Source organism: Mesoplodon mirus (assembly GCF_964341445.2).
Source record: "Mesoplodon mirus genome assembly, chromosome: 11".
In the NCBI taxonomy this organism is placed as follows: domain Eukaryota; kingdom Metazoa; phylum Chordata; class Mammalia; order Artiodactyla; family Ziphiidae; genus Mesoplodon; species Mesoplodon mirus.
The window spans coordinates 38,352,029-38,379,772 of NC_138987.1; the positions used below are offsets into that span (position 1 = coordinate 38,352,029).

General features: G+C 56.0%; 1 protein-coding gene across 1 annotated transcript; it reads right to left on the reverse strand.

The window, feature by feature from the left end:
• Positions 1–325: 325 nt before the first annotated feature.
• Positions 326–27,376, reverse strand: RANGAP1 (Ran GTPase activating protein 1). Its single transcript, XM_082634858.1, has 16 exons — positions 27,107–27,376; positions 24,900–25,049; positions 20,607–20,734; positions 16,964–17,023; positions 15,378–15,557; positions 13,019–13,153; positions 10,883–11,041; positions 9,763–9,876; positions 9,302–9,401; positions 9,132–9,216; positions 7,908–8,064; positions 6,782–6,901; positions 4,838–4,940; positions 3,797–3,885; positions 3,401–3,522; positions 326–1,350 (listed from the first exon to the last, which is right to left on the reverse strand). The coding sequence occupies exons 2-16, from the start codon at positions 25,009–25,011 to the stop codon at positions 1,281–1,283; spliced, it is 1,734 nt and encodes a 577-aa protein (XP_082490984.1). The 5' UTR covers positions 25,012–25,049; positions 27,107–27,376; the 3' UTR covers positions 326–1,280.
• Between the last annotated feature and the right edge of the window lie 368 nt (positions 27,377–27,744).

Consider the following 27,744-nt stretch of genomic DNA (forward strand, 5'->3'; position numbering starts at 1 on the left):
CCAGGCAGGTGAGACAGGCCCCAACTCAGATCCTCCCCTGCCCAGAGCAAGAGTCCCACCACCCTCCCCAACCCCTATGAGTCGCTGCCCCTCCTGGGTACCACCCACACAGCTGTCCGAGGGGAGCCGGCATGCCCACAACAGAGGAAGCATCCAGGTCTGCCCCAGGTCATGACACAGGGCTGGCCTGGCAGCTCTTCTGCAAGATGGACTGCCCCCTACTACAGACCAAGATGGGGTCACAGTGGCCATGCTGAGGTGGGACCCCAGGTACCAAGGCCTTGAGAATAGCCCACTTTAGGTGAAAAGCTTCTCAAGTCTCCGCTGCTGCTACACATGACTTTATTTGTGAAGCCCTGGGCACAGCCCAGACACACGAAGAGCATGAGGGGAAGCACAGGTGTCACAGGGCATGCCCAGCCCCCACCCAGCCCCTGCCCCAGGTCCTTAAGGGTGCCCAAGATGCAGCTCTGGCATCAGTGGGCCCTGGCCCTGCCCTCCCAGGCTGGAGAACAGGTTTGGGCCTGCCCAGATGCCCCCTCCAGCTCAGCCCACAGGCCTGTCATAGACACCTCCACAGCCAGAGAAGAGCCCACTGGGCACGGAGCCAGCACCATCCAGGCAAGTCCAGCTCCTAGACCCTAGTGTCTGCCCACTGGCTTCTCTTCCTGTCCACACGGTGTGGGTGCCAGGGTCTTGCCCTATGCTCGTGGCCCCACGCACAGCAGTCTCTGGCCTTCAGGCTGAGGGCTCAGCACAGCGTGGGTGGATGGTAGGAAGAGTGGTGGCTGCAGGACCAGGACTGGGCGACAGGAAGCAGAGGCAGCCATCGAGTGAGCAGCCCCAGGCACGGCAGGAAACACCCAGCCATAACACGGAGGGAACAGCACACGGACAGCAACACCCCAGGCTTTGGTGCAGCCCCAGAGGATAAGGAAGGCGAGGTGGGTGGGGACAGCCACCAGGGCCTGGCGCCTGCGGCACAGATCAGCACAGCGTCCTCACATGGTGGTGAGTTTAATGGCAGAGCAGCCTGCAGCCCTTCTGCCTGGGGGCCAGCTCCCCTCCAGCGGGACCAGGGCCAGTCCAGCAGGGAGACATTAAAAATCCGAACCCCGACACGAAGCACACACCTGCACATACGCCGCACCAACACACATACTCAGGAGACACGACACACGCGACAAAGATCCTCCCTGTTGCTGGCCAGAGTCCTTCCTCTGAGTCCCTTCCCAAGGCACCGGTCCAGGCCGAGGGATGGGGAGAGACCAGATTTGCGTCTAGACCTTGTAGAGCGTCTGCAGTAGATTGTGGCGGGCAAAGGAGCAGGATTCCAGGGCGCCATTGGGCCTGCAGGGAAAGAAAGGTCAGCAGGTGGGGCCGGGAAGCTCAGGCTACAGCAGGGCCAGCTTCCCAACTGTGGAGATGGAGTGGGGGCCGTTTTTGAGGTCAAAATATACGCCAGACTCCACTGTTCTCATTTTCAGTGACTTTGCAAGGGAGACGGTAGCTCCCACCTTCTGCAGGTGGGGGTAGGTGGGGCTAAGAGAGGCGGGTGATACACACGAGGCCACACGGCCTAGAGCTGGCCAGAATACAGGCCCGCCAAGCTGGGAGGGAACCTGGGCCTCTGCTTTCCACCAGACAGGCTCTCCGAGGCCTCTCCAGTGCGCACAGGGCCAGGGAGCCCTCAGCAGCCACTAGTGCATGTGTAGGAGTGGACCACAGGAGACCCAGCTGGGCCCCTACGAGTGACAGGTTACCATCAAGATCATTAGTCTCACTGCAGAGAGAGAAACTGGTGAAAGATGCTCAGGGGGATGGGTGAGCCTGTGGTGCAGCCAGGACCGAAGCCCACAGACACCTTACCTGGTCCCGTCCGGGCTTGGATCCCAGACCACTGGGCTGGGACTTGAGGGAAGGGGGCATGCATATCACTCCACCGTAGCTCAGTCACTCCCGAGGCCTGGGGGGAGCTCTTACCAAGCCCCCCTCTTTTAAAGTGGAATAGACTGAGGCCTGCACTGGAAGGCAGGCAACAAGCCAGGAGGAGGCAGCCTGTCAACTGACCATCAAGGGCGAGGGTGTCTTCTGGGGGGTCCATGCCCAGCCCAAGGGCCACACAGGGGATGACGGGAATGCAGAGGGAACAGTCCCAACCAGGGGTTGGAAGGAGACAGGGGGAGCCGGGCTTCGTCAGGGGTTGGCAGGCGGGGGCTAGGGCCACCATGTGGGGACACCCCAGACAGCCCGAGCGAAGGCCCACGGGTTGAGGCAACATCTCCTGCAGAGGGAACAGGTGTGGGGAGAGTGCACCTCACTGCGGGGAGGCCAGGCTGCAGCCAGCACGAAATCCAGGACCAGGGTTTGGACTTGCCCTGGACTCCGGCAGAGGAGCAGCTGCAGTGCAAGGGGCGGTTTGGGTGGGGGGAGTGTGGTGGTAGAGAGGGGGGCAGACACGGCGAGGGAGTCAGGCCCAACTAAGGAGGCACTGCTATGCACACGGAACTAAGAGATGTCAGGTGGCAAAGAGGCCGAGGTGCCAACTAGGTCCTGGGGGACCGGCGCTTGCCCCTCACCCCCCACCCCAGGCGGGCTGCCCCACGACACTTCGTCACACGCTCTAAGCGCCCTGACTGATGGTCTGGACCCGCCGATGTTACATGTCCCCCAAGGCGCGGGCACCTCCTTTCTCCTACACCCCCTCCCACTTTCCCCCAAGGCGCTGGATTCACCGCCAGCGTGGCTGGTCAGAGCTCTAGGAGACAACCTCACCCACCCCTTGGTTGAGCAAATGGGGAGACTGAGGCCTGGGGATGGTCGGACCTCAACTGGGGGCCACACAGGGCCTCAGTGAGGATGGGGACAAGCCTCCCAACCTGCCCCTGATGGGCCCTGAGGTCTGGAGGCTCCTTTTTACTCGACTGTGGCCAGCACCCCACCATTCCCAGGACGCTCCAGGATGAGGCCAAGGTTTCGTGTGTCTGGGCACTTGGCGTCCCCAGGAGAGGGGCCTGCGGCTGTGGAAGGCCGAGTGGGCAGGCCCCTTCGGCCTAGGTAGCTGAGGGGATGAACACAGAACTGCTCCCAGAGACGCTGCCGGGTACAGGACCTGCATCAGCAGCACGACCGTGGGCCAACGCCTCCTTTGACCCGGAGCTCGCTTCCTCGTCTGCAAGATGGAGCCAGTGCACGTCCCCTGTCTCTCTCAGGGAGACACTGTCCCCGAGCCCTGTGTCCTCAGCTGGGCACAGGGGTGGTGAGACTCAAACACAGATGCCGAGAGCCTGAGAGGTGTGAGGGCCTCTGACACGCCCGTCACCAGGCCAGGGAAGCCTCAGCTGACCAGAGGCCTGCACGCGTGGTCACCGGCCATGGGAGCTGACGAGGGCACACTCACTTGGTCACGAATGCCAGCAGCAGAGGGGCAAGGGCCTTGGGGAAGTACTCCTGCTGCACCATGTGACTCAGCGCCATCAGGGGGCCACGTAGGTTGGTGATGGCCTTGATCTTGTCTTCACTCTGCAAGGGGGACACACAGCAGAAGGCAGGGTGAGCTTCAAAAGGTCACCTGGGGGACCCCAGGTCTCCACCACCCAGCCCCTGCAGACAGCCCCACGGCCAAGGTCAAGCTGAATCCTAAATCCTGTCACGAAGGCCGAGGCTGCTTAAGCAGACCCAGGCCTGGGGATAGTGTGGGTGACAGGTCCCGGCAGGACTCGAGGTGCGGGAGTGATGCAGCCTCTGGTGCACCCCACCCCCCGCCCCCCCGGGGCCCGCGCTCCTTCCAGCGCACCTTGAGCAGCCCCATGTGGATGAGGAGCCTGGTGAGGAAGGCATTGGAGTTGAAGGAGGATGAGCTGAAGGCCTTCTTCATCAAGGTATCTGCAAGGCAGAAGCAGCAAAGAGGCCTAAGGGCCCGCAGCCCCTGAGCACACAGGCTGGGCCCTGTCTCCTGCGCTCATCGGGAGGTGAACATGGGGGGTGGGATGTGGACACAGGTGGCAGACTGAGGGGACAGACAGCTAGCACCAGGCAAAGGGCTCCACCTGCCAGCTGTGATACCCTGGCCCTTCTCTGTCCTGGCCTCACAGATAAGACGGGCTTGGGCAGAGATAAGTGAGGCAGATCACCGCTGGGGGAGGTTTCAGCCATTCTGGGGGTGGCGGAGGGGGAATGGATGGGAAGGGAGGGGGGAGGCATGGCCAAGGGCCCGCAGGGACTGCCTGGGCCCCCGCTTCCGAGCGAGCGAGGCTGTTCTGGGAAACCGAATTCAGGTAACCCATTCCCACAAACGCCCACGGTGGGGCGGGGCTCTCAGGGAGCAGACACGGAGACTCCCACCCCCACCCCACCCAGCCTCCCCTCCCACGGACCCTCCCGCCTCAGTGTCACCCACAACCCTGGAGAAAGCCTCCCATGTGTTTCCACTCCCTTCTACCCTTTCCCTCCCCCCTCTGCCTGCCCAACCTGGCCACACTAGAGATCCTGGGAAGCCTTGGGAAAGATGTGGGGAAAGCAGGGGGGCCTCCAGGTGGAGGGTACTGTGTGTGCACAGGCTCAGAGGTGGGGCCAAGGGCTCGGCTCTCATCACCCCTCCTCTGAGAGGTCTGACCTTCCTGCAGAGGGCGCCACCTGGCCCGAGTTCTCACCATATAGAACTGTATGGCTTTGGGAAAGGCCTCAGTTTCCCCATCTGCAAAAAACAGAGAGGCGAGCACCCGGCCAGCTCTACGGCAAGAACCCAGTGGAAGAGCAGGTGAGAGGAGAATGTTCCGACCCGAGCCCCGGGGCAGCGAAAGGCAGGAGCCACGCGGGCCCCACCCACCCCACGTACCTACTGCATCCTGCACTGCCGACCTCACTGTGGCTTCGTCCTTGAACACAGAGGACACCTTCAGGAAAGCAGAGACCACCTTCTCAGGATCAGATGTGTCAGTCTGAGGACACAGGAGACAATGGCTGGTCACCAGGGGTGAGAGCCCCAGGGCCCTGGCACACAGTGGGGATGTGCCTGTGGCTAGAGGAGGCCTTGGCAAGAAATGGGCCTTCAGTAGGCAAGGACAGGTCCTGCCTCGCCCCACGCTGTTCCCTCAGAGCCTGGCATGGGCCCGGCCACAGCAGGTGTGCACAAACACTGAGAGAATTCACGTTAAAAATCATTATCCCGGGCTTCCCTGGTGGCGCAGTGGTTGAGAGTCTGCCTGCCGATGCAGACGACACGGGTTTGTACCCCGGTCCAGGAAGATCCCACATGCCGCGGAGCGGCTGGGCCTGTGGGCCAAGGCTGCTGGGCCTGCGTGTCCGGAGCCTGTGCTCCGCAACGGGAGAGGCCACAACAGTGAGAGGCCCGCGTACCGCAAAAAAAAAAAAAAAAAAAAAAAAAAAAAAAAATCATTATCCCTGTGACCCAGCGATCCCCTTCCTGCAATCTAACCTGATGAAATAATCCAGAATGCAAACGATACTTAACACGCAAGGAAACTTACCTCAATTTCACTGACAACAGAGAAAAGTGGAAATAATGTGAATCCACAGAAACAGTGGATGGCTTAAGTGCTACATCCACTCACTGAGATAAAGAGCACGAGAAGAGTTTTACTGACACAGGAAAATGATGAATGGTATTAAGTGAAAAGGTGGGCCACACGGACGTTTGCATCATATAATCTCATTTATCATGGGGGAAAAAAATAAGAGTACAGAAAAATATAAACGGGAGATAAAAAGCAAGAATATCAAGCCAGCTCTGCAAGTGGCCCCTTTTATTTCTCTGTATAGACGTACCGCAGAGATACTGCGGGTTTGGCTCCAGACCACAGCAATAAAGCAAATACCGCAGTAAAGCGATTCGTGTGAATTTTTTGGTTTCCTAGTGCGTTATTTAAGTCTGTTAAGTGTGCAACAGCACCAAGTCTAAAAAAGCCACATACGTGATTTAAAAACACTGTATGACTGAAACATGCTAACTGTCACCTGAGCCTTCAGCAAGTCATAATCTTTTTGTTGGTGGAGGGTATGAAATACTGTGAGAATTACCAAAATGTGACATTATCTAGAGACATAAAGTGAGCAAATGCTGTTGGAACAATGGCACCAATAGACGTGCTCGACACAGGGTAGCCACAAACCTTCAATTTGCAAAAAACGCAGTAACCGTGAAGCACAATGAAACAAGACGTGCCTGTTTTTATCATTTAACCTCTTTAAGCCTCAGTTTTCTCGTCTGTAAAATAAGAGTGGAAGGGTCTACATTCCAGGTTGCCAAGGTTAGATAAAATCATGCCCAAGTATTCAGAGCAGCAGCCAGCAGACAGGAGGTGCTCGATAACTGTCTCAGAATGAATGAAGTAACGACCCAACCAACGAACAAGTGAGGCTGGAGCAAGAACACAAGTAGACTGGGACCTGCACAGGGGCCTGAGGCAGGACAGCTGTTCTAGAAGCAGCTGGTCCTACAGAACACACAGAGGGAAGCCTAGGTGTGTGTGCTCACATGAGAGTCCTGGGAAGATTCCCGAATTCCAGTCAACACTGAGGTGCCACAGGCTTACCCTTCCTCGCAGCCCAAGTGTGTTTGCAGTGGGCACAGACATCCGCAACCACTGGTCACATCCATTTACACGTGTGTGTGTGTGTTACAAAAAAACAACACGTGGTAGTCCCCACTCCCCACGTCGACAGTGCCCCGCCCCCCAAATCCCATGCTCTGCCTGAACCTTTGCTCTGGCAGCTCCGGAAGCCAAGGCCGGAGCAGGTTTGGCGTCGGAAGCGCTGTTACCTGTTGGGCTATCAGCACGGAACTCTTGGGCCCGAGGCGCAGCAGCTTCTCCGGGGAGGGGAAGGCCAGGAAGGTGGAGACGTCTGCAGGAGGCAGGGAGGACAGGACAGGAGCTGGTTCCTGGGGGACAGGTGGCACAGGTGGCTCTGTAGAGGTCCAGATCCAGACTCCTTACCCAGAACATACGCCCCTCATGCAGACCAGTCAAGGCTCAGAGTCCAGAATTCCCCAAAGTTCCCCAAGGGTGGGGTGCCCACAGATGCTGGCCCTGGTCGGCTCCTTGTGTAGGAGCCTCTGGGGTCGGGGCAAGCCACCTCCCTCAGACTCCAAGAGCCTGGTGCAGCCAAGTGGATCCTCGCCATGACGTATGATGCTGCAGAAATGACGCCAGGGCTAAAGTGGCCTCACCAGGAACTAGAGTCTCAGCCCGGGTAAGCACTGCTGGCGAGCACCAGAGGGGCCCAAAGAACTAAAGACGCCCAGCCATTTATGGAACTGCTTCCATAAAACTGGACAATAAGCCAAATTCAACCGCTGTTGAATGTGTCCAACCCAAAGTCCTCCCGAAGCTTTATTTGGGAACCTCTGAGGGAACAGACGTGGCAGCCCTGAGTCCACCAGCCTCCCGGCCAGGAAAGGAACACCAAGTGTCTGAGCTGAGTCACCGAGCCAGTCAGTCTCTGGAATGGGGGCCATCCTTATGGGTCACCAAGATGGGTAGGAAAAAAACTTCTAGTTATGCTTGTTTTTTACCCTATTCTTTTAGAGATCCTTATATACGCCCAGCACAGTGGAAAATCCACGTACAACTTTACAGGTGGCCGTGTGTATCCACAGATTCAACCAGCTGCGGATCGCGCAGCGCTGCGGTACACAGTTACTGACCGCATGTAACGTAGCAGCGTCACGTGTGTTATAATTTATAAATGAATAAACACAACTAGACTAAGGTACATACAAATACAACTACGTTGGAATGGTTTCCTCTTTCCACAAGGAGTGTGCAGTCAAAACTAGTTTGCAGTCACTGCCTAAGAGGATCCCACACCCATGACCCCCGTGAAAAATGTGTCAAGATTTCACGCTTGGGGCACCAGGGCTCTGATGTGGCAAACACGGAACTCACCCCACTGTCAGGATCCAGCATCTTCCTGGGCGGCGTGATCGACTGCTCCCTTCGCTCTTCCTGCTGTGGCTCCTCCTCTTCCTCCTCCTCTTCCTCCTCCTCCTCTTCTCCTTCCTCATCCTCGTCCTCATCCTCGTCATCCTCACCCTCATCATCACTGCAGAGGAGAGGGTTGGCTAAAGCAGACCCTCCCTGCCCAGTGGCCCACGATGGCTCTGAGAACCCAAAGGCCCCAGCCGGGCAGGAGCCTGCACAGCGCAAGGGGAGCAGCTGCCGCCAGGGGGCAGAGTCAGAGTCACCAGGGAGCCCATCCCTCCTTGCTCACCACCCAGGGAAGCCCACGCTGCGGACAAGGACGACCTCGATCTCGTCCCTGTCCCAAAGAAACCCACAGGCCCACTGGGGAGACGGAGAAAAGGAAGAACACCGCCTGTCACAGCTGGGGCCCACAGCCTGGCAGGAACACTGCGCAGGCTGAGACGCCCGGGACTGTACCACCCACATCTCGCTGACCACAGGAACCTATGGTTAAGGACGAGGGAGGGGGCTGCCCTGCCTCTGAGGAAGGCTGTTCCATGTCCCCTGGACTGGGAGCCCCTTGAGCCCACCTTGGGCTAGCTCCTAGCAGCGGCACTGGGCCTGGCCCTGAGGGACACAAGCAAGGACCTGACAAGTGAATGAAGCCAACGCAGAGATTGGAGAGGCAGGCGGAGATGGGTGATGACGGCTGAACCAACTCCCATCCCGATGGAGGAGGCAGCCCCCCGCCACCTCACCCCCAGCCTCCGCGAACCCAGGAAGCCCCGCTTGCCTGCGTCAATCTCCTCCTACAGTCAAGCTCTAAGCCCGGTTTCAGGGACAATGCCGAGCCCCCCCGACCACTACCACTCGTCACCACCTCACTGCTGCCCCACCTTGCCCGTCACATCACCTGGATGATCAAAGGTCATCCCTTCAGAGGCCTCCCCAACTCACCCACTGCAAAGGGTGACCGATCTCAGCCCCCATTTGTCCCTCTGCTAAACATGTGATAACTTGATTATTCTGTCTCACTCCTTGATCCCTCGCCCACGGCAACGAGGTCTCATGAGTCAGAAACCTTGGCTGTCTTACTGTCATATCCCTGATGCCCAACACAGTGCCTGGCACATCACAGGGACTCAACCAACGTTTTCTGAATGAATAAAAGTAGTAACAAAGGAGCCACTGATCCAGATCCCCTACCTGAGGGACGCCAGCACCTTGGCCATGCTGAAGCCATCCAGCACTTCCTGGAGTTGCTCACAGCCTTCTTCTCCCAGGGTGTTGCCTGCTCTCAGGGGAGGGGACAGAGGGTCAGGACGGGGGCCGGGGCCTGCCCGGCAGGCCTGGGCTGAGGCCACCACCCCTATTACCATTGAGGTCCAGTTTCTCCAGCTCCACCTTGTCAGCCACGGCCTCAGCAACAGACAGAGCAGCATCTCTCTTGATTTCACAGAATGACAAGTTCAGCTCCTAAAAAATAATGGGAAGGGGTGGAGGCGGATGACAGAAACACGGGCTGGGAGGCCTGCCACTACTCTGAAGCCTCCGTTTCCCCCTAGTGAGGGCGCAGTATACTCCGCTATATTGCAATGACCTGCACCACTCTCCTCCTCCTTTTTGAGAAATGAGATTGCAGCTCAGAGGGGTGAAGAGACTTGCACGGAGTCACAGGCGGAGGGTGTAGAAGAAGCGGGCTATCAACCCAGGCCACCTGCCTTTGAAGGCTACAACCCTGCCACCTCCCCCCACAGCTGCTCTGCCCGTGCAGCTGTCACCCCGAACGCAGGGCAGCCTGGACCCCCGAGGGAGGAGGCAGCCAGCCAGCCAGCACCTTCAGCTTCGGCAGGCCCCCGTGGACGGCGTCTGCGATGGCCACGGCGCCCTTGGAGCGCACCAGGCAGTCCCCGAAGTTGATCACCTCCACCTGCCGCAAGGTCTTCAGTGTCTGCGGGAAGGGAGGACCAGGGTGAGGGCCCTCCTCGAGCTAGTGCCACACTCCATATTGGTCATCACACTCTGTCCCTTCTGTACCCAGTCTGGTGGACTCATCAGCTCTTCTTGTTGCCCCCAGGTGGCCTCCTGGCCTCCGGCTAAGCCCCCTTCGTGGCTCCCCGTTACTCATGGGAGCACGTCGCAAGAAGTCAGCAAGGCCACAAGGTCTTGCCTTCCCCCTCCAGCTCCTCCAGCCCTCCAGCACACCTCGAACACTGGCCTGTTCACACCAGGCCCAATGGAGCACGGCTCCTCCCATCTCTGGGCCTCCCCACGTACTGCCAACCCCTCTGCCTGAAACACCCCTCCCGCCCTCCTTGTCCAGACAAAGTCCACTTGTCCTGGAGAACTCAGCCAAAATGTGACCTCCTCCGGGAAGCCTGCCCTGCATCTGACTGGAACTTCCTGTGTGCTCCCCAACCCTTGCACACATCTCTGCTAACACCCCACGGCAGGCCTACTAGACTCCTGTGGGGTCATGGGACACCCGGCCAGCCACTGTGCTCATGGCCCTGTGCTGTTGCTGATTAGCTACTTCCTCCCCTCCTCGAATTAGGGGTCCTTGAAGGCAGAGTCTTTGACTCAACTCTATGTGGCCTGCACTTGGTACAGGGCTGGGCGCTAGACAGGGGCTCAATAAACAGCTGACGAAAGAATCAGTGAGGAAACAGGCTGAAGCAGCCTCCAAGTGGCCTCTGAGAACAAAACGAGCGCCGACAGCCAGGGCTGCATGAAGGCAGCTTAGGATGTGGCAATATGGACACGCAGAGCTGCCCGAAAGGGCACAGGCTAGCTTGTGACATACTCCCCGCTCTGGAGATGTTCTCATGGCTGAACCCACGGGATACACACCAGGTGGGTGGGTAGTGGGGAGAGCAGCCACCTGCCGATGGGTCCACCATAAAGGCAGCAGCCAGACCGTCTCCAGGGCCTGCTCTGGCCCGGCCGCACCCCCTCACCTTGGCCATGGCCATGGCACCCTTCTCGGTGAAGGTGTTGTCGTTCAGGTTGATGACCCGCAGCAGGGGGTTGATGGCGAAAGCCTGGGCCAGGGCAGTGACACCGGGGTGATTGATCCCATTCTGTGGCATGTGGACCTCCTCCAGAGTCCCGATGATCTGTGAGGGGCAGGAGGGAGACAGGTGGGCCCCCGAGGAAGGGGGACAGCCCCAGGCAGGAGGGCAGCACTACACATCAGACACCAGAGGGACTTGCCTGTTTGGGGCACGTTTGGGGCATGATGGCAAAGCACGCTTCGGGGCATGACCGCTTCTGATCCTCTCCACAACTTCACAAGGGAGACCTACCTGGGATTAGGATCACCGCTAGATAAGAGATGACTAGGCATCAGAGGGTCTACGTAACCTGCCCAGGGTCACTCAGCTCTGAGCTCAGGTGTCTTAGTCTGGTACCTTCTGCACTGTGGGGACCCTGGGCTCTGGCCTGACAGTCAGCCCTGGCTCTGCTCTATACAACGTAGCTCTGCTTGGCCTTTCTCTCTTGGGGCCCTACTGCCTTATTTACACAATATGACTGGCATCCCACACACCACGTCCTTTTCTGGGGGTGAAGAGGGTCTTTCCTCTCTCACTCTGGCTTTTGACGCCTCCTTTTCTCTGCCTGGAACACTCTGTCTCCTTATTTTGTTGGCATTTTCTTGATAGGCTGACTCCTTATGCATTCAACAGCTCTCATTTTGGATGCCTCCTCCCCCCAGGACAACTTCCTGAATTAACCCCCCAGCACAATCCAAGGCTCTTCCTCTCTGCCCCCAGAGCACCTCATCCTTCCTCTGTCATGGCGTTCATCACTCTGGAGTAGCGAAACCACCTTCTCGTCTGCACCCCAACAGCCCCCAAGAGCTCAAGGAGAGGCCCACGTCCCAATCTCCACTGCTACCCGGGACTGAGGACAGGCGGGCATAACTCTGTACCCAGGCACCTTCTGTTGTCTCTGGGCGCCCAGCACAGCATGGGGGTTCACAAATAAATACAGGCAGCCCAACTGAGGCACATTCTAAGTCAGGGCCTCTTAATATTTTCTGTGCCATGGACCCGTCGGGCAATCTGGGAAAGCCCCAGGGCTCTCCTCCTCAGGATGATTTTAAATTTTAAGTTAAATTATAGGATAACAAATTCATTTGGAAGACAATTATCAAAATATTAAGAGAAGCTGCCCAAATATGTGCTGTAGTAATATATGTACCTCTTAAGGCAATGAATAACAAGACCTAGGTGTACCATCACTGTGACCTTAATGTACGAGAAACAAAATTTCTATCTATCTCTAACAACTATTACTTGACAGGAAAGTATCTGTGATTTCTCCTGGTAACAAAGTTACAGGAATTTCTAAAGCTGCTGAGGTTTACTGTCTATATTCACAGTGGAAGGTAACACTGTATTTAACTCTGGTAGCAATAACAATCATGCAATTTCCCCCCAGCCATGTTCAAAGACTCCCTGAATTCTACCCACAGACCAGTGGGATCCCATGGACCCAAGTTAAGCGCCCCCCTGCTTCTAAGAGCACCGAGGACGCCTGCTGAAGGCCTGGCATGACGACGATGTACCCCGTCCCAGCACATGGAGGACAGCGACCAAGGGAAGGGGTGCAGAGAGGGCATAATCTTTAATGTCACCGTTGTCTATGAGGTAACCAGGCCACTCCAGCTACAGAGGAAGAGGCAGAAGCCCCTTGCAGCCAGGGGTCCAGTGAGACACAAGGCCCTTCTCCCCTGCAACGTCCACTCTCTTGAGGCAGGTGGAGTGCCGGAAGCAGCAGGACCACAGGGGATGCTGCTCTGGCCTGAGCATGGTTAATGCTGCTAGAATATCGTCTGCCAAAGGAAATGCTTAAATTAAGAGAAGCGGGAGATAGACCCCAAATTTCCTAGCCCACGGGGCAGGTGCGGCCCTCTCACTAGCAGAGACTCAGCAGTGTCCTGGGCCCGCTGGGAGGAGCGAGGGCAAAGCAGAGGGAGCAGCAGGGACAAGGACACCCAGGGGCGCCTCATCCGGCCGTGGCTCCTGCTCCTGCCCTCCCCGCTGGCTCAAGGGCAAGTCGGATGGGCTCCACAGGCAGAAACCACTCACCCCAAAAGCCTCTGCTAAGGCAGTGGCTCCATCGTTCTCCAGACGGTTTCTGCCAGCCACGAAGACCTTCAGGGCCAGCGGCTTGCCTTGGGCACTGGATTTCCGATGACACTCAGTCAGAGCTGCTGCCAGGATCTGGGGGGGAAAGGCAAGGGGCCCGGGCCTATGGCAGGAGGCCCTGGTCTTCAACAAGCCATGAAACCCCAGGATGGTGGACACGGGGACGAAGAGCTGCTCAGCAGCACAGAGGTCATACCTCACCCGCGCCCAGCACCTTGCAGGGACAAGGGCTTTGACATCCACCACTGTGTCTGCATGTCCCGTCACCCCATGGGGTTTAGCCCCGCAACAGAGATGGGGAGCCTGAACCCGGGAGAAGGGAGACACCAACGCTGAGTGGCCAACCTTAAGACAGGTCCTGGGGAAGGGGCCTCACAGCTCGCTTTACTGTCAGAAGCCCTCTGTCAGGTGGGGACCATCGCGATTCCCACTCTCCAGCTGAAGAAGCTCAGGCTCAGAGAGCGACAGAAACTCTCCTACAGTCACTAAGCAAGTGGCAGACTCTGCACAGAACCCAAATCTTCCAGGTCTTCCAGCATCTCTTCCACGCTCCACGATGCCTAAGGGGAGCCGGCCGAGTAGAGCAGGGCCCTGCCGCACCCATCTGACACACACCCGTGCTCAGGCCAGCCACACGTCAGGGGCTCAGCTGCTGGGGGTGAAACCCTAAAATCTGGTTTGCCCTGACCTTGGGGTGGTGCCAGGAGGTAGCCTCTCTCCCGTGACACCAACAGAGCAGGAGTTTAAAAATGCTGTCGGGTGCTGGGTTGGAACTGGAGAGACCAGGGTAAATAAGACATCGAAGATTCAGGGGAAGTGCAGCAGAAGCGAAATAACGTTTACAGAGCACCTACTAGGTCTGGAGCACCCTCGGCAAAGGTACTTCCACGGCTTGTTTTAACCTGAAAACGGGCCTGGGAGGCAGGTGGAACTGGCCTTACTCTATGACAAGGAAGCCGAGGCTCAGGGGGAGGCACATGAACTGGCTGAGCTCCCAGAGCAAATACGCAGAGGAGCTGCGACCGGCAGCTGGGTCAGTTTGCCTGCACACAGCTCTGTTCTTGGGGCACATACAGGACATGGGACACCACCAGCCTGACTCCGTGATGGTGGTGGGTCACGCGTGTGCTCAGGGCAGAGACTGCCGACTTCTGCTGTAGACCAGCCTCAAGGAATCTTTGCAGAGGTGGCTCTCCCAGCACATCCCACTCTGGGCTGGGCTGGACCTGTCTTCGGTGCTGATGCAAACATCTTTATGTCTTAACACATACAGCCTATTGCCCCCTAGATCGGAGGAGTGCTGGCTGAGATGGGTGCACGAGCGTGACCTGCCCCCACTCCTGCGGACAGGAGACAGGCCATCTGCAGGGGAGGCCCTTCTGGCTCCTCAGCCTGGGCCACCGTGAGCATCACATAGGTGGCGCCTCTTGCTGCTCTGAGCAGCCATGTGGATGCAGGTTCAAATCCCACATCCGTCCCACGCTAGGTACATCATCTGGGGTGCTCAACCCAACATCTCTAAGCTCAAGTGTTAGTTATCTGAAAACCTGGGGACAGCGTCACCCACCTTTCAGTACGGGTGAGAGAATTAAGGTAACACATCTTCAAAGAGAAGATGTCTCCATTCACTGTCTGTTCCTATGTCCTGGCCCTTTGCTCCTTTTGGTCAGAACGTGAGGGAAGGAGGATGGGAATGCAGATTGGTGCTCAGCCTTTCTAGAATCTGGGCCTAAAGCAGCCAGAATGGACCAAGAAGAGAATAAACAGGGCTGGCCTCCCTAGGTGCCTTTCTACATGGACCAGCCTGACTTGCTGGCAGGATGGGGGAGGCACCCTGGGCAAGGTCCTGGCCAGGAACAAAGGTGAGCTGTGCCCAGGCCTCCCAGACTGGTTTCTCTTTCTGGGCTCCCTCTCCCACATGCACACGCCAGGCCTTACATGGCTCTGCCAGCTGTTCTGAGGGCACAGCAGGTCTAGTGATGCCCAAGCCCTGCATTCTGCAGAGCCAGCAGGTCGGAGCACGTATGCAATACTGCCTATGTGTTGCCAAGGCAACACAAGAACTGAGGATGGTTGCTTGGCAACCCCACACTCACAGACTCCATCTCCTCTCCCCACTGGCCACAAGCTGCTGCCTTTGAGGCCCTTCTCCTTTGAAGAGAAAAACAATAGGCCAACCATCCCAGACCGTGGGTGGCCAAGGGCACATACTTCAGATGGACACAAATGTAGCAGGGGACTGGGCAGGGAGGGAGGCGGAGGACAATGGGGATGCGGGGAAGGGGGTTGCCGCACCCACCTTGCCGCCACCGATGCCCATGCCACAGTTGTTGAGCTTGAGCTCGTGCAGGGTGAAGCAGGTGGAGCTCTTGAGCAGGGCTTCGAAGCCTCGCACGCCGTCGGGCCCGAACGCGTTGTCACTCAGGTCCAGCTCCACCAGCTGGGCCCCGGCTGTGATGAGTCCCTCCCCGAGTGAGATCTGGGCACAGAGGGAGCTCATGTCCATTTCACAGACACGGACCAGGTGCTGCATCTATGCCAGGCCCCCCCTGCCCTCAGGGGGCACCCAGGCTGGTGGGGAACTGGCAGAGACACAGACCATTTCATTATAGAGCTGATCATGTTATATCAGACTGAAAACCCTACAGAGGGCTCTTAAATCATCCAAATCAATGTATTTAACCTGCCCGCTAACCCCAGCCTCCCCTGGTTCTCGTCCACCCTTTGAGGCTGCTATCTAACTGGAGCAGCTCTCCAGGGGCTTCCTAAATCCCCCACCCAGGGAGCCCGCCCTCCAGGGCCTCCATGGGGACACCTGTCACACCCTGGATGACCCTTAATTGTCTGCCGGACTGAACTGCTTTGGAAATGAGGTTGGTGCCCAGGCATCTCAGGAGCACCAGTGCCGGCTAGATAAACGGAGGCCTGAGAAGGCAGCGCTGGCACATGGACAATCGTGCAACAACTGACCATGAACCTCGCCCCGAGGACACTCTGTGCTAGGAGGATACACTGAGAGGCTGCCCGCTGCCAGCCCTGCCCCCTTCCCTGGAGCCATGTTCTGTCCTGTGACCCCTCCCATCCCTCCCACAAGAGCGCCTGTGCACACACAGGCTGGGAGCTCCACCCAAGAGGAGCTGAGCCCCAGGAATGGGGAAATGGAAAACAGGCAGAGGGAAGCCACCCACGAAGAGAACCAAAGCAAAAAGAGTGGTATCAAATGTAAACTAGATAGCTAGTGGGAAGCAGCCGCATAGCACAGGGAGATCAGCTCTGTGCTCTGTGACCACCTAGAGGGGTGGGATAGGGAGGGTGGGAGGGAGACGCAAGAGGGAGGAGACATGGGGATATATGTATATGTATAGGTGATTCACTTTGTTATACAGCAGAAACTAACACCCCATTGTAAAGCAGTTATACTCCAATAAAGATGTTAAAAAAAAAAAAAAAAAGAGTGGTATCGGAGAAAGGGAGGGGCTGGAGGGAGACGGGGCAGCCAAGGCAGCCTGTGTGCAGAATGAGGTCGAGAGGGACCACAGGGTGCAGGGGAGGGAGGGGCCAGGACGAGAGGGGTAATCATGTAGGGAGTGAGGTCCATGCTGCTTGCAGGGGAAACCACTAAGCTCAAGAGTGAACCCTGGGAAGTCTCTGCTGTACTTCCTGTCACCGGGCCGCCCTGTCTCACAGGGACTCTGAGTCCTCACTTCCTGGCTCCTGCTCGTCAGGACACAGGCGGAGGCTGTGCTCGCCTGGCTGCCATTTCAGCATCACAGGCACCCACAGGGCACTCAGTCTCTGGAAAGAAGAGGTCGTGAGAAAAAGTCCTGGGAAGTGCTAAAGGGGTCCCTGCAGCCGGCGGCACGAGCAGAGGCCCCATTCACTCACCAGGGCGGGTGGGATCTCACAGCGCAGCCTCCCCGTGAACATGTCGCTCCAGTGGCATCGCTTTGGAAAGAGGAAGAAAAGAGTTAGCTGAAACCCTTGGAGGTGGCCTTCGGGCAGCCCCTTGTCTCCATAGACTTGGATTACTGAGCACAACAAGACTGCTGAATTTGGGTGAAAAGTGGGACCAGCTCTGACCGAAGCTGATAGGACCTGGCAGCCCCTAAGGACCATGGGGGAATCAGCAGAAGTGTCAGGAAAATGTGCCATCTGTCCAACCCTCTGGTTCTCCAAGAGGGAAATCAGGCTGAGAGGGAAGGGACTGGCCCCAGGCCCCCTGGCAGGGCAGCGGCAGGAGCAGGAATAAGACACCAGACTCCTGGCCCAGTGCTCCTGCCCAGTGCTCGTTTCCCACACTGTGTGGGCCACAGCGACATGATTTTGGGCGGTGGAGGAACAGGAAAGGAAACAATACAGGATCCAGCAGTGAGGAAGTTACTGTCTTTTTCTTTTTTTAAAAATTTATTTATGTTTTGTTTTTTTTTTTTGGCTGCATTGGGCCTTTGTTGCTGCGCGCGGGCTTTCTCTAGTTGCGGTGAGCGGGGGCTACTCTTGTGTTGCGGTGCGTGGGCTTCTCAACGCGGTGGCTTCTCTTGTTGCGGGGTGCGGGCTTCAGTAGTTGTGGCACATGGGCTTAGTTGCTTCGTAGCATGTGGGATCTTTCAGAACCAGGGCTCGAACCCGTGTCCCCTGCATTTGCAGGCGGATTCTTAATGACTGCGCCACCGGGGAAGTCCCGGAAGTTACTCTCTTTTCAAGTCTCTTTTCAACCCTCCTGACCACCTCTAGAAGGAAGGCTCGGTTTGGGGCTGGTGGGTCTCACCCACCTCCCCACTTCCAGCTCATCTGCCTTTCTAACGAAGGGACAGCAGGCTTCAGGCTCAGAGTCTCTGGATGGCAACGGCCTCAAACTAGAATTTAATAATACTCTTTTATTTCCTTTATGGTAAGGGATGCCCTTTTCCAGTTATAGAAGGGATCATGTTTGCTTTTAAATTACTTCAAAATGAGCTGATTTAAAGGAAATATTAGGTAAATGTCACAAAGGTAGCAGCCACGTGACTGGGTCATGTATCATGCTGGTCAGCAGAGTTGAGGCTCCAAGCACACAGCCCTAATCTCTAACTCTGGTTGCTATGTCCACCAAAGTATCAACTCTGGCAGCTCTAGCCTTACCTGGGCCAAACCTGGAAATCATGGGACACAGGACAAGCAACTTTCCCCTGAAACCCAGTCCTTAAAATGTATGAACTAAACCCAACCTTAAGTACAAGAGAAGTTGATTTTTGAAGTAGAATTCTCACATCCTCCAATAATGCAAATCACTAACATACCTAGAGGCATTCTATATGGGTCTGCTCAGTGAGTTACACCTGCACACAGGTGCGCAGGGTCAGAACAGGTAGCCACAGCCTGAGCCCCTCCCAACAGACAGGGGCACCTCATCCTGAAGCTTCCCCAACCCAACTCTGATGGGCTGAGGTCAGCATGGGGCTCTGGGGCACAAGGCTGGCTTCTAGTCCTGACTTAGCTGATGCAGGCCTGCCACTCCCTGTCTCTGACCCCTTGTGTCTTATCTTTGAAATAGGCTTTAGGCCTCAATGATCTCCAAGTGGGCAGCAGAGCAGTCAAGAGACTGGGCTGGTATCTGGGCTGCAATCCTGAGATGTGTGACCCTGGGCCACACTTTCCTCATCTGTCAAGACCTAACTTGTGCACATGCTGCAAGAGTGGAAATAGCAACTTATCTCGCATCAGTACTGTGGCCAGAACAGCACCGGTGTCAAGGGCAGCTCTGGCCCTGCCACTGCTCCCACCCTGGGCTCCTTCCAGCACTGAAGCAGGCTTGAGACACGACATGGGGTGATTCAAGGCCCTGGGTCTACACAGGGTGACAAGATGCATGCGGTATTCCCACGGCTCAAGCTCTCTCACTACATGAGCCTGCATGTGGCTACCATGGCAACCTCTCAGGGAGGAAAAACTTCTTTGCATAAAGGAGCCCAGTCTCAGAGCTGAGTCCAATGCAAGGGTTCGTAATACAGCAAACAAGGTGGTGGTGCTGGGGCTTGAACCCAGGTCCTTGGATGCCAAAGCTCAGCTGCTGCGGCCTCCATGCCCGGGCCGCCTCTCCTCCGTTCCTGTCCTTCACAGGTCACTGAGGAGAGCTGAGTTCTTTCATAGGAAGATGTCCCAGCTTATGCTCAGGACAGGAGGCCCTGGGCAGGAGAGCAGAGCCAGTCCTGCCTTGGCTGTCTGTTAACCTGACCGTGATCTTCCTGAGGGAAACAAACATCAAGGGTCACTCTGACAACGAGCTCGGGGCCCTCCCTGGACAAATCCACTCCGCTTCCTCTCATGGCCCCGGCCCTGTATGCCTCCCCTTTCAGAAAGCACAGCTGTGCCACGGAAGGCGCATCGGACTTGGAAACGGGAATACGGCTCAGCCACTGACCAGTGGCAAGATCCTGGGCTGTTTGCTCAGCCCCCCTGAGCCTCAGTTCCCTTAACTCACAAAATGGACTTGAGTCGCCTTGAGGGTTAATGACACATGTAGAAGAGCCCAGCACAAGCCTAGCCTTGTACATACAAAGAGAGCCACTTCCAGCCTGTAAAGCAGGTCTCTCTCCCTCATGGCTCTTCAGAGGCTTTTTTTTTTTTTTTTTTTTTTTTTTGCGGTACACGGGCCTCTCACCGCCGTGGCCTCTCCCATTGCAGGGCACAGGCTCCGGACGCGCAGGCCCAGCAGCCATGGCTCACAGGCCCAGCCGCTCCGCAGCACGTGGGATCCTCCCGGACCGGGGCACGAACCCGTGTCCCCTGCATCGGCAGGCGGACTCCCAACCACTGCGCCACCAGGGAAGCCCCTCTTCAGAGGCTTTGATAAGCTAATACACACTGGGATTCCTGCGAAGGGGAGCAAGCAGCGACAGCCTCCGGACGGAGCAAACACATGATACCCCACTTTTCTCACGGAGCTTCCCGAAGGACCGGTGTTCAGGGGAACCCGCTTTGGGACACACCAGAATAGAAGAAGCTTTGTGTCGGCCAAGGAGGGGCACCTTCAAGAACGAACTTGCCATCCGGCTGTGAGGGGGGCAGTTAGGAGCTTTCCAACCACCGCAGCATCTGACCTGAAGTCTGGCCATTTCTGCCCAACACGAGACTCCTCCACGCGGCAAGCTTTGCTCTGGAGCTCCCCGCTGGGCAGGCTGAGTGTCCATCAGAACAGCTTCCAAACCCGAGGCTCCTGTCCTCCTCCCAGGTGCCAGATCCGCGTTGGCAGCGGAAGGCTCTCGCTGTCCGGTTCTGAGCCTTCCTCTTTATCTTTCACACGTTACCCAATAAACCTCTTACCCGCCTAACACCATCTCAGGGTGTGTTACTGCAGGGCCCAAACAGACACATCACACAGGCAGAGGGCCCTGGACAGTGCTCTGTTCTGGGGAGGCCAGGGCAAGAGGAGCTGCCCGAGGTGATCACCCACAGGGACCCAGGACAGTCTTGCACACAGGCATCGGCTGTGGGGCTGTGAGCGGAGGCTCGTCCCCAACCAGTCTGGGCCTACTCGCCCTGCAGACCTCACCTTCAACTCCGACTTCTTCTCCAAGGCCTTGGCGATGACCCTGGCTGCTTCCACGCCCACCGTGTTGCCCTCCAGGCGCAAGGCCTCTAAGCCGTCGAAATCTTCAATCTCCTTAATCACCTCTTTGGCTGCCCAGGACCAAAAAAACAGAACCTTAGACTTCTGGAGCCACGAGCGGCAGAGGCAGGAGCTGAGGCCCAGCGACTACCTCGTCACTCACAACTCCAAGGGCTACGGTGCACCTACTGGGTGCCAGACCCTGGCTCACCAGGGAGACTTGGACAGGCTCACAGTCTAGCAGGGGACATGGCTACACAGAAAATCCCTCTCTAATGAGTGTTAAAACAAAGCAGGTATGAAAGGCTTGGGAGCCAAGGGAAAAGAGGAACTGGCTGGTTCGGGTGAAGAAGGTGCTAGGGACACCTTGTGGGTTGTGTGTGTGTAGCCTGCCAAGAAGGGGAGTACACCAGGCCAAGTAGGGAAACGGCACAAGTCAGAGGCCAGCAGGCACGATGGCACACATGCTTTCATGGTGAAATCACTCACATGTGGGGTGCTCATTACTGTCCTGTTTCATTATGATGAAAAATTCCATACAACCTAAATGCCCATCAGCAGAGGACAGGTTAATTCACTGGGATACGTGATATAAATAGTTACACTGATGTCCTTGTGAATTGCGACACAGGTGATTACCTGACTTGGAAAATAATCATGTTATAGTGGTAAGTGAAAAATTAGGTTATCCAGTGGTGTTTGGTCTGATCATACTTCTAAAATGTTGTATGCATTCTCTCTCACACGCACACACTGAGGTCCAGAAACCAAATGTTAAAGGGGTTATTTCCAGGTGGTGGGATTCTGAGTGAATCTGTGTTTTTCCAGCACCTGCTCAATATATTCTCAATGCATCAGGTTAGAAAGCAGCTTTTAAAGTATCTGTAATTATGATCTCAATTATTTTAAGAAAAAAAAAAGAGGAACTCAGCTATATGTTTAGAAAAAAAACAAAAGACCAGAGAAAATGCATGAAAATTAAAAGTAGTTATATCCCTGGGCTGTGTTATAATGAAGATATGGTTTTTCGTCCTTCTTTCGATGCTTCCATATTCTATAATGAGCATGTATTAATTTTACAATCTGAAAAAAGCACGCAGGTTACACGAAAGACAAATCTAGTTTGGCTGGCACAGGATGGAGCGGGTGACGTGGTAGGGAAGAGACAGAGGAGTGTGAGAGAAGAGGAGAACACACAACCGGAGGGTTGTCGGAAAGCTTGTGACTTGCAGCCCATAAGGGGCTCCCTGAGAAGCCTCCGCACGCGCCTACCCGCCCTCGCCTCCGTGCAGCAGCACTTCCTCAGAAACCCTTGCCACCTGCCAACAACCAGGCTTCACAGCCTCTGATGTCCCACCTGCAGCCTGCTACAATTTTACACTCATCTGAATGGTTACTTTTTTTTTTTTTTTAGTTCCCCGGACCAGGAGTTGAACCCACCCAGGCCCTCAGCAGTGAAAACGAGGAGGCCGACCAGGGAACTCCCGTGACTCGATCGTTATACCATCTTCCTTACTGGGTCATGAGTTTGTGAAGAAAGGGACTCGCTTTGCCTCTGCTCGCTACCACCACATCTAAAGGTACTTACTGTTAGGTCTAGTCTACAGCTGAGTGAACTGAGACACAGAGAGGGTACGGAAATGCCTACTAAGGTCACACGGCCAGACAGCAGTGACCAGCACTCGTTTCACAACAAGAAAGACTGGACAGGTATGAGCCTCCCATTTTCTAGAAAGGAAAGCTGAGGCTCCAAGGAACTAAACCACTCTGCCCAGGAGTTCAGGGAAAACAGCAGAGCTGAGCTTCAGACTGGTTTTCCAAAACTGAACCTACGTGCTGCTCCCCAAAGCCTTGCTTCTGCAAAACCAAGGACTTTATGCAGGGCCCTGGCGGAGAAGTCCCCGAACCTCTCTCTCTGCTCTGGAGCTGCAATTCCAGAGCCCCAGGTGCCCAGGCCTCCCCTGCAGCTGGCACTCGGGGCAAGGGCTGGCGTGGCCTCTCAGCCCTTTGGAAGATTCGCTCCAAAAGAGAGTCCCCGTAGCATCCAGGGAATGGCCAGGTCACCAGGAGAAAGGATGGCTGCTCAAGGGAATGTTTACACCATTCTTAGAAGGCAGGCAACAGAGATGCCAGGGCTCCAAGGGGAGCCATGTAAGTGACACAGGTACAGAGATCCGAAGGTACTGCGCTTGCCACAAGTTTAGCCTGGGGAGAGTCACAAGTACAGAGTGAGCGTGGAAGGAAAAGCACCAAAACTGGAAGAGCAGGGACAGGACAGGGTGGGGGTCACAGCTGAGTTGCCTCTCTCACTTGATATTCAACCCATAACTCTGTTTAAACTCAAAAACAGGTGAGGGATGGGCCCCAACCACCCCTGAATAACCACCGAGTGTCACGAGGCTGCATGGAAGGGATCTGTCTGTTCAGCCTCTACTGCCTCACAAGGTAACAAGTTCCAGGTACACTGCCATGTAAGGCAGCAAGGCCTTTCTTTGGTCCTTAAATGACTTACTAGGGAGAGAAAAGGTCCTTGTTCTAATCATCAGCTTCACGGCCTCCCCTCACAGGCCCCTGCCCTCCCCAGACCTCACCCACTCACTCCCAGCCCAGATAGAGGCCCTTTCCGGGCCCACGATTAGGCCACCAGGCACCTCAGTGCAGCATTCAAGGGCCTCTGCCCTGGGCTCCCGATGAGATTCTGACTTCTCTTCTCTCAAGCCCACCCTATGTGTCTCAGCTCCTGGGCCAACTCACGTGCAGTGCCCTTTCTCTTTCAAATACCCACCTCATCCATGGAATGACTTCCTGTGCCCTCCTAAGCTAAAAGTGATCCCTTTCCTCGACCTTACTTCCCAGAGCTTTCTGTTCATGTCTCTCAGAGCATGTTTCATCTTCTCCCTCCTGTTAGTTGTCTGGGTACCTCATTCCTACTTCAGGTAAGGAGCTCCTGAGAGGCCATGGCTATAAGCTGGCCATCCCTGATGACCTCCAAAAGGGGAGGCAGCACATCCAGCCTGAGCTAGTGAAGTGGAGATGTGCATGGATTTTAGGACCAGACAAACTTAATTTTCTTCCCAGCTCCACTACTTCTAGCTGGGCCTTAGGAATGTCACATCACCTCCTTAAGCCTCAATTTTCCAATCTGCAATATGGGATGAAACCTACCTCAAGGCCTTTTGGGGGGGATAAACTGAGATACTCTTTGTATGGCACTTAAGACTGCCTGACATAGTGTTAATGACTAGTGTTTAATAGTAAATTCATGTTTACTGAGCTGAGCTGAACATCTACTGAGAAACACCAGAACGGGGATTCGGCTGGACCTCTGATAAAATCCCAGCTCTGCTATTTACCAGCTGTATGACCTTGGGTAAGTTACTGAAGTCTCCCAAGTCCTTTTCTCCTTATTTATAAAATGGCAACATTTTTACCTCCCTCCCTCAGGGATGATGCAAGGATGAAAAGTGACAAAGCACAGGGAGAAACTCTAAATTTTAAGGCCCTACAGAGACATTAGGAACATGCATCACCACACTTCCAGCAACCCAAGGACTCAAGCAGTCTCTGACCCGGCAGAGGGGAGCACGCCTGCCTGCACACCATGACAACCAGGCAAGTCCAGACCAGTTTCCCTGGTTGGGCCAGAACCTCAAGAGGCCTTACAAGTACTGACGTAGGTGCCTTTACTTCCAGATGCCAGGGGATTCAGGGTTGATCAGTGTCAGCCATGCCTTGGCTGGGGATGCTAAGACAGGGTCTGCCTTCCGATTCCTAGTTCTCTCCAGTCCTAATGCCTGTTTAGTCAGGAGCATCCATCCCTCTCCCAGGGCCATTCAGCTGCATGGACTAGACCTCCCAAGAGGGCCTGGATTGTTGTTTTAATGTAGCTCCATGAGGGCCTCAGCTCTGGGGAAGGTAACAACTATTCCCAGACCAGCTCTGGATCATGGGGGTGAAGGTGGGGCTGGATCTGAAGTAAGAAGTCAGGGCTGTATCTTGGGACTGCCGCTAACTGTGGTCCCTCATTGCCTACCATCCCTTCCAAGAGATAAAGGGGCCCTTCCCACCTTGCCAGCCTGAGCTGTCACCAGCAGGGATGCCCACCGTGTGCTCATGGGCAAATCATCTTTGAGCCTCACTGTGCTAGGACAAATTGTGTGATAATGAAGCTAAACCGGCCTGACAAGTGGGAACAGTAAGCGCTCACTCGCTGGGCCAGTCCGCACGGGAACTCACCATCTTCTGCAGTGTTTAGTTTGAGGCTCTTGCCCTTGAAACTCAGCTGTCCCCCGGCCACCTGGGTTTTGGCTAGCGTCTCTGCCAGCTTGGCAATGTCTTCAGAGGCCATGCTGGCCACGCTGGTGGGCTCCCCTGGAAATCTGCAACCTGAGGAGGTCAAAGTTCATTAAGAGACAGGATTCTCTGGGTGCCTCCAAGTTGGGGAGGGCAGGATAGGACATCAGCCATTTCAGCTACCTGACCCCACCTCCCCCTGCTAAGGAAATCCCAAGCACTAAACCACTGGGAGAAATGAAAATAGCATTTGGGAAGGAACAGTTCTAAAAAGGTGGAGGTTTCAGCCTCTTAAGAGTTACCATCTCACTACAAGTCCTCCTCTGCCCAACTGCCCTAGCTGGACACCAAGCAAAGCCATGTGAGTTGACTATTTCTTGGGTCCCCAGTGAATGGCAGTCAAGTCCCAGTCTGACGGCTACACAGAGTCTACCCAAAGCACACACAGCTGCCTGATCATCTTGGCTGCTCTCTGTTTGAGAGTCCCATTCCTCAAACGGGACATAGATGGCTATGGGATCCAGGTCATCCATCCCAAAGAATGCCCCACCACCTACGGTGGCATGGCTCTGGCGGTGGGGCACGAGGGTCAGCCCACTGCACGTATGGTTTCAGCCTTGGCCAGGAGACTGGGCAGCCCATGGTGGCCAGACTTCAAGGGTTCCTAGAAGACCAGAAGTCTCTACGTCACAACCACCAACACAACAGACCAAGGACAGAGTTGCTGAAAAAAGGAGCTTCCAGCCTGGAGTTCAGCAGACTGGCAGAAAGCATCACTACATTTCCCCAAAGAGGAATGACAGGTAATCAGGGAAGAACGAGGATATGTAGTGTCTCAAACAGTGATAAGAAAAAAATAAACAGGGAAAGGGGTAAGGAGTTTTGTTGTTTTCTTTTGGGGGGGGCTGCCATCTAAAATAGAATAGTTAGAGAAGGTATTATTAATAGATAAACAAAGACTTGAAGGATATCTGGGATTGGGTCATGCAGATATCTGGGGGAAGAGCATTCTTACAAAGGAAGCAGCAAACACAAAGTTTCTTGTGGGGGAAGAGGGGTAATTAGAGGAAGTGCAGGGAGGCCAGTGGGGCTGGAGCACAGACAGGGAGGGAGAGAAGAGGTGAGAGATGAGGAAAGACAGTCAACAAGAGGCCCGAGTCACAAAGACCATTTTAAGAACTGTGGCTGTTACTCTGAGTGACAGAGAGCCATTGGAGGGTTTCTAGCAGAAGAGAGACTGTGATCTGACGATGTTTTGACAGGATCACTCTATCTGCTGCATGAGGCAGGGCATTTCGAAGCTGCTCCAACAATGAATGAGGAGATGAAACTGAATATAAAATAGCCTCAACGCCCCCCCCCACTTGAGTTATGGAATGGGACAATTTAAGGCTAGAAAAATGGTGGTGAGGCCTCCAGATGGAATGGAAACACAAAACTTCTCAGCTGAAAGAGGACCCATTTCTCAGTCCGGTACGTACATACACACACACACACACCATCCACTGTAAAGACTAGGAAATTGAAGCACAGAGTGGTGAACTGATTGGTCCAAGGTCTGCAAAGGACCAGCGGCAAAGCACAGACAAACGGTAATTACACACACTCCTCTCCATTCCGCGCAGGAGCGTCGCAGATTTTCCTAGGTGCACATCCACGGCTCCTGCCAAGCGTCAGCAGAGACTCACGCCGGTCCGGGGGCTGCGGCGCCAGCCCAGGTGTGGGCCTATTGGGTGTGGGCCTATTGGGAGGCGGCAGCTGGGGAGCGACGCGCGAGTTCGGGCCGCAAATGACAGCCGCGCTGCACGGGAACCCCATCCCGGATCCCAGGCAGACGCGCACCGCCCCCAGATGACACCGACGCTAACAGGAGACGCCACTGCTGGCAGCTGCGGGCTGGGCGGCCAGGGTGGGCCTGACGCCCTCTCTAAGCCTCAGTCTCCCCACGTGTGAAAAGGGCCAACGCCCCCCAACTCCCTCACTCCCACCCCCATCGCGCTCTGCCATCGAGGGCACAGGGGAGAAGGCGGAGGGGGCACGCACAGAGTGCTCGGGGGCCCCACACCTTCCTCGTCCAGTTCCAGGGCCGCGCCGCCCCCCGCCCCCATCCCAGGCAGGTGACAAGGAAAGGAAAGGGACCCCGACCCTACCGTAAACAGGAGGCGCCGCCGCGTGGGGCGACCGGAGCGCGCACGTCCGTCCGGCGGGGCGGGGACTGATTTAGGGTCCGGGTCAGGTCAGGTGGGGGTCGCCGCCTCCAGTCCAGCGGCCCCGATGCCCAGCCCACTTGTCTGTCAGCTCTCCGAGCGGTCCTCGCCGCTCGAGCCTCCAACACCACCTGCTCCCCGCACGGCGGCAGATGATGGCGGAGGAGGAGGATTTTGAAAGCCGGCAGTTTCTTTCCTTCGATTTGATTTGTTGGAGGCCAAGGCCGGCTTCCCTTTCCCCCGCGCGCGTGGCCTATCGGGTATAACAGTCCAGTTCTCCGGCGCGGGGCGCGGCAGGACGCCGAAGGACCGTAAGCTTGAACTACCACTCCCGTGATGCACTGCATCCTAGAGCGCCTCCGCTCGTCCCTCTTTGCCCTCCCTTTTCGGCTTCTGGTTCTTTCTCTGGGAGGCCACTGGGCGGTGTTTAGCCGCGAGCTCCTAGGGCGACTACAGTTCCCTAAATGCCTTGCGTCCCGACCGCCTCAGCCCTTCCGGAAAGGTTCACGTTCACGTAACTTTATTGACAAAGGGTGGTACAGCGGAAGGCTCGCTGCTGCATCTATTCGGCAAGAACTAGG